Consider the following 11,949-nt stretch of genomic DNA (forward strand, 5'->3'; position numbering starts at 1 on the left):
ACGTCGGCTGTGGCCCTGACAAGTAAATGAACGGCATCCCTCACTAATGCGCTATAGTTCCCTCAGCAGAAGGCATAACAGGAGCATGTGGCCTACATAAAGCAATATCTACAATCTAGCATTTTTTTTGGCTGCTTGTAGAGAAACAGCTGATGAAACTAAATTAACTTTCATTTTGTTGTAAGCCTATGGAGGATATTGAATTATGGTCTAAAATATCAAAATACAGCTATTTTGCACTATTTAGGCCTATTTGAGTTTTGGAGAAAATTACACTTTAATTCCAGGTTCATTAGTTGAAAATAACTCACTCCAAAACAGCACGGTGAAGCTGAAAATGTTTTCTTGCTGGTTAAGAACACTTTAATCTCCGTGTGTTAGTCATTCCATTTTGCTGTGAGTGTACTCCCTGTCCCAGGAAGGTCTGTTATCCTCCCCACTCTGGAGTGGGAATAAGCTCTTCTTAGCTCGTTATGCAGGTGGAAGCTGGATGGCTTTGCATTTTTGGAAAACATCTTTCAGACAAGAGGAGGATGGAACAGAGTGAGAGTTGTCTCACACTGTTTGCTGTTTTCTGAGAAATCCCTCTCGAGTCCAACCCAATTCATTGCTGTTAGAATTTGCAGTGATAAAATGGCTAAAGTGTCCCCTGCCTATATAAAGTCCGATTCTTTCAGGTTTTCCCCAGAAAAGAATAAGAAAACATCATGTAAAAGTACACCACTACCTGCTGCTGATGAACATAGCATGTCTCAACTGAAAGAATAATGATACAGAACCTGGTAGAGTTTCTGAGATTTTTCAGAGTTTTCCATGTCTAGAGAAAAGGCTGTATGTCTTGCCCCTAATCATGCTTAAAAGTAATCTCTTTGTGAAACTTTTGTGAGTTTCCTTAAATCTGCACTACATTGTTTAGCTTGTTCATAATGTGCACAATTTTGACTAACTGCTTCTTCATGGCAATGTCAGACCCGGCACAGTGGACCAAGTACCTGGAGTGAGTATTGCTCTTATTCTTTATTATAGCTCTTTTATAATAGAGATTACTCATAGCTGTGCCACATACAATAGGTTGTCTGACATGTTGATTTCTATACGTTTATCTCGCATTGTCACTGAAAGTCTATTTATGTGTAACTGCATTTCATTTTTAAAGAAATTAGCTATTGGGAATGTCATTTCTAAACATCAACATCAATGCCATTTTAAAGAATGCCACTAATAGGCCCAGTGCAACTAATAAAAGAAGAAATTTGGTTAAATCTGGACATATCATTCATCCAGAGACCGTAAACAGAGACTGCAGTATTGCAGTGTATATTCTGATGAAGATGTCCTTCGATTTGTAAAAGTGAGTTTTCATCATTGTGGTCCCTGCTAGGATGGTCCTGTCCGGTGTTTAGTAAAGGTCTCGGTAAGAAATTGGAATTACACAAACTGTATCACCGCATGGTCCACTGCAATGGAATGCCCTCTTGAATGATACTTCTGCCTGGCCACTATCTGACAATCTATTAAGGGATATAGTCACATGTATAAAATAGATATATTGTGCATAAATAATATTAAGTTAATAAATGTATTTAATAAGTTTATTCCTGGGTTGTCCCCTATGTTTCCTAAGTGGGGGATAATTCAACCTGCCCTCAGACTCACTGAAATGGGAACCAGATTCCATGTAATTCAGGCTAAATTAGGCATACTGAAATTTTTGGCAGATTAACTCTGCCCTCTGCTTACACCTATGGATATCATATCTTGCTTCAAAGCGCAACATGAATTGATGTTTACTGAATGTGTGCATGGAGCTGATTTGGAAGAGAATGCAACTGAGCATGTGGCATGCTGATTGGCTAGCACCTGACCATCCTCCCACCTTTCACGTTCCAAGTGACCAGTTACAGAGAGGTGTTTTCTGCATGCTTAACAAAGTTTCCTATTTATAACAAGAAAAACTGCACTCTGAACAGTTACCTGGGTTGAAAGATTTTATCCACTTTAAAGGATGTTCACCCTGAGTCTGAGTATAATATTCCATTTCAGTGTGGTGCATTAACTTTCAGTTTTTACATTTGCTATGCCATATTTCCTCATTTTACAAAGTGCTGGTATAGATGTTACTTTTTGCTCCGTGTTGTCTTGTTTTTGCTTGTTCAGATACACCTTCACTGGCATTTATACATTTGAGTCACTCATTAAGATCTTGGCGAGAGGTTTCTGTGCTGGGCCCTTCACTTTCCTCAGAGATCCGTGGAACTGGCTGGACTTCAGTGTCATCATTATGGCGTAAGTAGGTCTTATGTCTCCTACTGCAAGTGACTTGCTGACATTTTTACATCATCATACATTTTTACATCTCTGTCGTTGGATATCTTATTCAAAATAGCCTCATTTCAATAAGGCACAGGCACATTTGTTACCTTAAAAGGGAGAGAACGACAGCAGCTGAAATAGCATCTCCCACAATCGTTAAGTTTCACTCTGAATTAACTCTATAGGGGGTTCATTTTACACTGCGGATTTTACTGTGTTCTTAGCACACAGATAAAACCACACATTGACTACATACCGAATAACTTGCCTTCTGAATTGCTTGTGAAAAGCTGGGAATAATACAGTGTGGTGTCATTTCACGAAAGTTGTATGAATCATTTCGCTGTTCGCGGTGCTGAAAACGTGACCTGCTGACAAAGGAAGTGTCTGGGTCCAAGCATCTGTTTTTCGACATGTGGCAAAGAGGTATCTGCATTACATTTGGATAGAAAAAGGCCCTTGAAGAGGTTGAGGCTCAGATGAAAAGAGGGAGTGATGAGAGGAACGGCACCAGACAGTGGAGTGAGAGAGGGTGTGATTGTATGATTGACAGATAGAGACAGAGAGCATTGTAGGCAGAAAAAAATGTGTGAGAGTGACAAAATCAGAGTGAAAGGAAAAGAAATGGCTTGAGAAGAAGAGAGTGCTTGAGGAAGAGGGAGAGAATGTCAAAGGAATGTCCAGTGACCTGTATAATCAGCACTACAACCCGACAGAGTGTGGATTAGCTATCAGAAAAACCCAGAGAGAAAGTGTGAGGGTAAATTTATTCACATAAAGTGCTCTGAGTCACTTGAAACGGTGTGATGGTACATTCTCTCCAGGCTCTGCCATTTAATTATTTTGTTGTTCTTCATAGTATATCATGTTTTTTTTTCCTAAAAAGGGGCAGTTTGCTCTGAAGTGTTTTCTACTTTTGGCCCATATAGATATGTGACAGAGTTTGTGGATCTTGGCAATGTCTCAGCTTTACGCACTTTCAGAGTCCTGCGAGCCCTAAAAACCATATCTGTGATCCCAGGTAAGAGCAAGGCACAAGACACATGGCTCAAGGTCCTGTTAAGCCTCTCTAATCCACAGATGATGGCTCCATGACTGTGCTGAGTTTTCATGTCCATTCCGTAGGGTTGAAGACCATTGTGGGAGCTCTCATTCAGTCTGTAAAGAAGCTGGCAGACGTGATGATCCTCACCGTTTTCTGCCTCAGCGTCTTTGCTCTGATCGGGCTCCAGCTCTTCATGGGCACCCTGCGGCAGAAGTGCGTCCGCAGCTCCGCCCACTGCGTGAACTCCACCCACCCGGGGAATGGGAGCTTTGCATGCAACAACAAGACCTGGCACTCCATGAAGGAATTTGTTACCAGTGAAGGTACGGCATCTTTGCAAACAGCTCCAAAAGACCCAAACAGAAGGCTTTGTTTCTGTTTTGACATTCACATATTCAGGCTTAACAAAGTGCTAAGAAAAAGGGACAAAAAGTGTCTTAAGATAACAAAAATGTTAGTACGCCGCTTGTGGGGGAGCTTGTTGAAGGTCGTGCCACAGAACATGACGGTGATATCTGCACTTTCCCGTTTCTCCTCAGAGAACTTCTACATAATCAAAGGTGCCAAGGATGCCTTAATTTGCGGATACAGCAGTGATGCTGGGTACGTTGGAGCTCCTGTTCCTCAAAGCTACCAGACTATTTGTGTTTGGTTTTAGGCACTGTGTGTGCATGCCTGCCTATTGTTCCAAAACAAAGAATGTAAAAGGATGTCGAAAACTAAGCAGCAGAGATCACATTTTAGTGTGTTTTTGGAAACCTGTGAGAAACAGCTAAGAATTTATCCCAGATTGTCTCTAGTAAAGCCTGGTACCACTAAACACTGTTAGCCTTCTTCTTTCTGATTATCTGTTTAATCAAAGTCTAACACTAAATTAAACATATTGGTTTTTGTTTAAAATCAGATTACACATATCCCAAAACACCCTGTTGAGTTTTATCTCCAGGCTGGAACCATTAAGAACCTGTGGGGTGGGGTGGAGCAGTGGGGAGCAGAGAAAAACAAACATCTCTTTTTGGTGGAGATACTAGAAGACGACACCTTCTCGCACAAAGCCGGTTTCCTCCGTCAGCCAGTTGGGATTCACAACAGCAATCCTCCAGTCACTAGTGGCTGTTTACCATTACTTTAATCAAACCGATAACTTTCAGGGTTATTTTCCCAAATGCCATCATTTTGAGTCTAGGGTTAATTCATGATAACAACCCATAAGATAACTACTTTATTCTGTGCGGCCGAAGCATTTTATATTTAATTCCATATTTCATAGGGTTTGAGTCCAATGATACTGTGGTTCCATGTCTCCTTTCAATGCGCCCGACTGTACATGTGCTGCCGATTATGTAATCTCACAAATCCGAGCGCCTTGGAAACAAAAGCCATAGGACAATGTTCCTGTTGCCAGGGCTAGTGCAAGAGGTTGTTTTACCTATACCCATCTGTTTTCATTTTAAATCCTCAGCAGTTTTGGGTCAGTTAGAATGTTAAGTATTACAAATCTGAGCGATGTTTGAAAAAGCCCTGGAAGCAGATGTGGGTATGATATTGAAAGATGCAATGTTGGGAATTTAAACATGAATTGATGCTAAACAAATTAGGATTTAAATACTGTGTGTGTATTTAAATGAAAAGCCTAAGGCAGTTTTCTAGAGTGGAGTAAGATTCATGATCAGCCAGCAACAATATTCTTCTCTTCTGTCTGTTCATGCTGAGTTATGTTTGCTTTTGCTTGGCAAATTAATACTGACATAATAATACTGTGTACTCAGCAATGGACAGTAATTAATCTCTTTCAGTTCACTATCCAAAATTATAAAGGCTTAATTTCTGAATGGGAAAATATGCAGGATATGCCATGAATTGATGATGGCGGTAAAGGAACAAAATCAGCTGATGTTTGATTTTTCTGCATAACAGAAGAATGTTTTCAACTTACAGAACAGTGTAGAAATGAAAACATTTATTATAAAACTGTCCTTTTGCTAAGCAGAGCTGTTGGTGTCAACTCTGCTTGTACATGCTTGTGCTACTCTATTCCAGATTGGCAGCGCTGGTCAGCGTTAATACTGGCAGTGTGAAAACTGCCCAACTGCCCTCCGCGGAAGGGCAGGGAAGATCCTCTGATCCCTATTAAGTTTCTTAATGGTTGATATGCAAGACTTACACACATGCTTCCTTTTTAATAGCTTCTTAATTTTTTATTTAAAAGTTTGAGATTTTTTCAGGCAATGGAAATGTTTTGTAACTGTCAGCACAGTGAGTGGCATCATAAGTCTTTAATTGTCATCTAAATGGCATCTAAAGGATGATGTAACAGTACGATGCAATGCAGTATGTATTACATCATCTGGTTTATTGCAATGTAATGAATACATATTGCAATTTAAACAATGTTTAATGTAAACACATATTATGCATATTATTCACTGTGTTAATATATAGTGATTTCCATTTTAGAATAACATGTTATTGACCAAGTTTGAAGCATGAACACTGACACATGGTTATCTGCTCTCATAAGTCATTGTATGAGAATCAACAAGACTTCAAGTCAAAAGTGGGCAATTACATCACATCAAATTACCCAGTGCAATCACAGAGCTTAAAGGATTGCAGGAATGACTTTGACAGAGCAGTCTCTCACACACCCACACACAAATATACACAAACCACTGAACCCAAGAGACACTCTTACCACAATCTCCGGCAGCAACTGCCTCTGTTACTATAGAGACCCTGAGTACCTCTGTCCTCATAGCAACCCTGTACACATCAGCCCTGTGTTAATGCGGGGAGTTCAGACCTGCTCTCTTCACCTCTACACTCTCTCCCTTACCTGGCTCCTGCCATTTCCTTAATTCGTACAGTACATTTTTGTAACAGTGCGAGTGCTTCTCTGCACCTGGATCCCAGACTGTGCATTACCTTTCTATGAGTACCTAACTGATATTGGTGAACATCTGTGCTATGCAAACTAATGTTCTTTTTTTGTTTGTTTGTTTGCATTTCAAATATTTTGGCCAGACCAAAACAATTATGGCAGCACTGTTTTGCTAGATTTTTGCATAAACTGCTTTCCCTCCATGTCTCTCTCTCTCTCTCTCTGTTGCCCATTACATCTCTCTACTATCCTTTACGTCTCCACTCTATCGCTGTGAGAGATTCACAGATGCCCTAATAGTGGGACTGCAGTCTTCCCAGCTGTTGATAGTTCCAGCACTAAATGATCCTCTCTGATTGACACAGCTCTGTCCTCCACACTGCCTGTCACTCAAACCTAATGCTACCACGCTAACGAAGAGATGTGCTAGACTGAGGTCACTGGCTTGGGGAAAACATTTTTCAAACAACTCAAAACCCATCTGTCACTTCCTAATCCTCTGTGTGCATGCAGTTGTAGATGTCATGTGGGGTCAAGTGTGAGGTTTTCCCTATTAAATTCAAACTCAATGTTTCTTTTTATGCTGTGAAACAATATACACTTCTATGCAATAAAGCAACATTATCACAAAGGTATTCTTTCATTAATGATCTGTTTCTTGTACAGAAAGCATCATTTCTATTATCTTTGTTCTAAGTATTTGAGCAAGCCCTCATTGCTGGAGTGTGCAACTATTTATTGCCTCTTGCAGAAAGTGTCCTGATGGGTTTGACTGTTTGAAGACAGGCAAGAACCCGAACTATGGCTACACAAGTTTCGATACATTCGGCTGGGCCTTCCTGGCACTCTTCAGGCTCATGACCCAAGACTACTGGGAGAACCTCTACCACCAGGTGGCCTGTCACTAATCCCAAACTGCATGCACTATTGCATTTCTGAGCAAGTGAAGATCTAAAACCTGTTTAGTACACTACACTAGTGGTCTGTCAACTATGATTCGGCAAAGTCCTTGACACGCATAGACAACTAGGTATGTTTTTTCAGCTCAGTAAGGACCCAGGACAGACAACTGTGTATCAGCCGTCAACAGGGGGAGCTCAGAATTATGTTATCCCCAAAGATGCACAAAGAATGGGGAAAATTAGGAATTTTAACATTTCCTGCAATTGTCATAAATAATGAGCTCTAGAAATCTAGACTAGAAAAGAGCTCTGACAGTTGCACAGCTGGTAAAAATATTGTCAGGTGAAACTCTCCCTCCTGGCAGACGCTGCGCTCAGCCGGTAAGACCTACATGGTCTTCTTCGTGCTGGTGATCTTCCTGGGCTCCTTCTACCTGGTGAACCTGATTCTTGCTGTGGTAGCCATGGCCTACGAGGAGCAGAATCAGGCCACCATCGCTGAGGCCTGGCTGAAAGAGAAGGAATTCCACCTGGCAATGGAACAGCTGCGCAGAGAGCAAAGGGTACTACTCACAATTGTGTTCGATTCCGTTATCCAACTATTAAACAAAACAATAAATATATGAAAAGACTGATTACAGAATTAAGCTCAGTCTGATTACTGAATCAAAACCATGGTATTTAAAGAACGTCCCAGCTGACACAATGTTTTGAACCCCTATCACTAGGCGTTGGTGAAGCGAAACAGGGAGGCAGAGCTGGCTCGATTGCAGGAATTGGCTCTGCCTGTGATCAGTGGTAAAGACTCCAGAGAGTGCAGTCCCAGGTCCAGATCCTACAGAACCATGTCAGAAGAGACAGAAGAGGACATGGAGCTCAGATCACCAAAGTTTGAACTGTTTGATGAGAAGGTAACAACCTTAAAAACCTTACACAGGTCACTTACAGGCCACTTTATTTGGTACAGTTATATTATAGGTGCATTTTTGTACTTTTTAAATTTGTAGTTACAGACTATAGACCATTTATTACTATGCACAATCTGACAGCCACCCTATTAATTCTATATTTTACAGTAATTAAATACCGTAAGAGGAACAGGTAAAAAGTAGACAACTACAATTACTATGGGTAATAGCAGTTATTTGGGCAATTGCTCAGGAAATTACAGTTATAGTTACTCAGGCAATAACAATTACTAAGACAATTACAGTAATTACAATAGTGCCCTTACATAGAGGTCTTAGAGGGAGCATAGCTACAATGTCTGCATACTATGAGTGACTTTGTGGGGTTTTTTTTCTTTTATTTATTTATTTTTAAATAAATGTATTCATTTATGGAGTCAGATGTTATTATACTGGCATCTTCCACTATATAAAAAGGTGGAAACACAGTGCATGTGGTGCCTGTGATACATAATTATGCCAATAAGATACACAGAAATTCATACACATCAATAAACAGGCATGGCACAGTAAATAGGCTTGGCGCAATTTATGCTTCTCAAACCCACTGGCCCAAACTACAGTAGCCATTTTGTCTTTTAAATACACAAAACTCACAATGCCACATACCTTTTTTTGCACACTTCCTTCCTGTCTCTGTTCTTTTCCTTCATCATCTGTGCCACTCCTGTTCTTCGTTCCTTTGCTCTCTCACTCCCTCTCTCTTGCCATCCAGCCTGTACACCCTTTCCTGGCCACCTTCTCCTCCCACCCCCTGAGCACACGGCGGGGCAGCAGCGCCAGCGTCTCCACCTTCCACCAGCGTGACGGCTCCGAGGCTGGCCTAGCGGAAGACGAGCCTGGCGTCCATGGCAACGGGAGAAGCTGTGCGGACTCGCCGCAGACGGTGGGGCGGAAGTGCCGCAAGGGCAGCGTGTGCAGTCACTGCTCCCACGTCCTCGCTCTGCCCGGGTGCACCGTGAGCACTTGCGTCTCCATGCCAACGCCCCTTGGCCCCTGCAGCGTGAAGGGAAAAAACGCAGTCAGTGGGGTAATCGGAAGCAGAAGGTCCTCGATTATGATATGTGTAGCAGTGTTAACAGTTGCCAGTTTTAGCAGACAAATTTTATTAAATGGATGTTCAGGTATACTTAACTTTCAAAGGTACTTTTCAGGAATATCAGAAGCATAATAAAACAGTACAAGCAAATATAACCTATTTTCAGGCTGCAATATTGTAAAAAAAAAAAGAAAAAAAAAAAAGAAGCCATTTTTCTAGTAGTCCAGCGCCGAGTCCCAGGGAACCAAAGCTTTGTTAGTTGAATTATTAGGTGAAGTCATTTTATTAGCAGATCTATAATGTTGGAAATCAGTACTGGCAGCAGCAGTCGATAGTATTAATAGAGGAGTCATAGAAAATTAGACAGGCTTAGGAAAACCACAAACTCAGAAATCAATGATCACTAATTGTACTAGTAAATGAGATGCACAAGTTGAAACTTAAGGACTATATTAAACAGAAACATGCCCTATGTTTGAGCTGTTTTTGTTGACGCAGAAATAGCATGAAAGACAGATGCATATACATACAGTACATATCATGAAATGTGCTGTGTCAGTACGTCTTACACGCGTTTTACTGTGCATTGAATGTACCATGTAGACCATTTGCGGTAGCTAACAAGAGCTGCTGTGTTTAGGTTTGTGCTTCTGAAGCCTCCAGACCTTCACAGGAGGTGCAGATCGAAGCCCTGCCCCCTTGTAGGAAGCGAGGCCTCAGCTCCATCAGCTTCATCGGTGACGTCATGGAGGGTGAGCGATGATGCCCGAATTTTTGCAAAAACACCTCAGTAGTTACTGTCCAGGTCCCTGTTTCTCAAAAAAGCCATAGTGCTTAAGGCAGCATTCAAAGTATTCTATCATGCCATGATATAAAGTGCACAGGGAACTCCCATAAGTCTCACGGTCAACAAAATCACAATGACCAGCATTCGTTCATACCTTCATCACAGAGCTGGAAGAGGCCCATCAGAAGTGCCCTCCGTGCTGGTATGGCTTCGCTAAGAAGTCCCTGATCTGGACGTGCTCTCCGTCCTGGCTGAAGCTGAGAGCAGGCGTGAAGCTCGTGGTCATGGACCCATTCCTGGACCTAGCCATCACCACCTGCATCGTGCTCAACACGCTCTTCATGGCCTTGGAGCACTACCCCATGACAGACGACTTCAACGGCATGCTGAGCATAGGGAATCTGGTGAGAATGTGACCCCCAATACAGACCTCTGGAAAGGCCCTTAGGAAGTGTTGCATAGTTGTGTCTAATTACAACATCCACATTAAGTAATTGTGCATGCTGTGTCATTTCAATAAATAAATCATGGCACTTACACCATAAGGTCTGCTACTGGGCACACAAGGTATATTTATTCCCAAAGCATCCTCTGTAGGAGGATGAGGTGATTTGCATTATGGAATTGTATTGATTCTAAAGGGTATGTGTTAATAATGTGTGTAGAGCTTATAAGAGCGTATTACTGGCAACCTCTAAAGATCAGCTTAGAACTTTCACTGAAACATCATTTAGATTAACTGAGCAAATATCACTGTCTGCCAGACAATGAGCTGTTTAACTAAACTGTGTAAAATCTGCACAAATACACACCCTTCTCCATCCATCTTGAGCAAACAGCACTTTACTAAGTATTCAACTTGTGCCATCTTTTATTGTAAATTAAGACCTTCCACAATTCATGTTCTTCAGTGACTGTGTCTCAGTGATTGTTCTCCAACTTATTGTTCCTCTTAAGGTGTTCACGGGCATCTTCACAGCTGAGATGGTGCTGAAGATTGTTGCTCTAGATCCGTACTACTACTTCCAGCAGGGCTGGAATATCTTTGATGGCATTATCGTTTGCTTAAGTCTAATGGAGCTTGGCTTATCTAGTGTGGAGGGGTTGTCTGTGCTCCGCTCATTCAGATTGGTAAGATCGCATGACAGCACTCAAAATAATAAGTGTTACCGGTCTCAATGAGAAGGCACTGCAACAAAAACTGTTGGCAAAATCCCAAAAAGTTAAAAGCTGTTAAAATTTGCATCTAGTGATCATTCATCAAAAGCAGTAATTTACAGAAATTGGGACGAAGAAACAATAAAGCCATGCAGATTAAAGCAGGTTGGCTAATCACCAGCAAATTAAAATACAGAACAGTATAGGACTATACATATGCTGTGTAGGTGGCAGAACCAAAGTCAGGTTTTCTTCTGTACAAAGAATCTGCACAAAGTGCTTTAGAATAATGAGAATACGTGACTGGTTTACTTTAATGCTTAAAAGTTTCGTGCTTGAGGTCATTCCTATAACATTTTGCTAATGTGTCTTAACAGAAACACTAAATGTATCTTGTGAGTTACTGTGAGTGCCAGTCAGATGACCTGGTTTAATAATTATTATAATGCTATGTAGGCAAAAGTCAAAAACAACAAAAAACTTTCTCAAAAGTCAGTATATATAATTGGTATATTCCAATAATTCACAGAGCTTCATTTTTTGAAGATAAAAGTCCTTAAAAAATAATAATAGAATTAATTTAATTATTAATTAATTTTATATTAATGAATAGAAAATATTGATAATAAAACATAAGAATAGAATAATAGATAACAGATAATATTGACAGTGAACCGCAGCACACCAGTTGAGTGTGAACTGCTTGAGAGTAAGGTGTTGCCACGTGTGCTGTTTACTCGAGAGTAAGGTGTTGCCACGTGTGCTGTTTACTCGAGAGTAAGGTGTTGCCACGTGTGCTGTTTACTCGAGAGTAAGGTCTTGCCACGTGTGCTATTTACTGGAGAGTAAGGTGTTG

General features: G+C 41.0%; 1 protein-coding gene across 1 annotated transcript in view; it reads left to right on the forward strand.

The window, feature by feature from the left end:
- Positions 1 to 282: 282 nt before the first annotated feature.
- LOC145655881 (sodium channel protein type 3 subunit alpha-like) overlaps positions 283 to 11,949 on the forward strand; it is a gene marked incomplete at its 3' end in the record, with an annotated part of 22,839 nt that continues 11,172 nt past the window's right edge. The window contains 13 exon segments of the mRNA XM_081709342.1: positions 283 to 904; positions 906 to 997; positions 2,158 to 2,286; positions 3,243 to 3,334; positions 3,439 to 3,681; positions 3,898 to 3,961; positions 6,991 to 7,132; positions 7,507 to 7,704; positions 7,870 to 8,052; positions 8,627 to 9,139; positions 9,789 to 9,900; positions 10,101 to 10,339; positions 10,893 to 11,066. Coding sequence (XP_081565468.1) covers positions 851 to 904; positions 906 to 997; positions 2,158 to 2,286; positions 3,243 to 3,334; positions 3,439 to 3,681; positions 3,898 to 3,961; positions 6,991 to 7,132; positions 7,507 to 7,704; positions 7,870 to 8,052; positions 8,627 to 9,139; positions 9,789 to 9,900; positions 10,101 to 10,339; positions 10,893 to 11,066 — 2,235 coding nt within the window.

This window comes from Electrophorus electricus, unplaced genomic scaffold, assembly GCF_041902795.1.
Source record: "Electrophorus electricus isolate QZ-2024a unplaced genomic scaffold, ASM4190279v1 Scaffold380, whole genome shotgun sequence".
Classification (NCBI taxonomy): Eukaryota; Metazoa; Chordata; class Actinopteri; order Gymnotiformes; family Gymnotidae; genus Electrophorus; species Electrophorus electricus.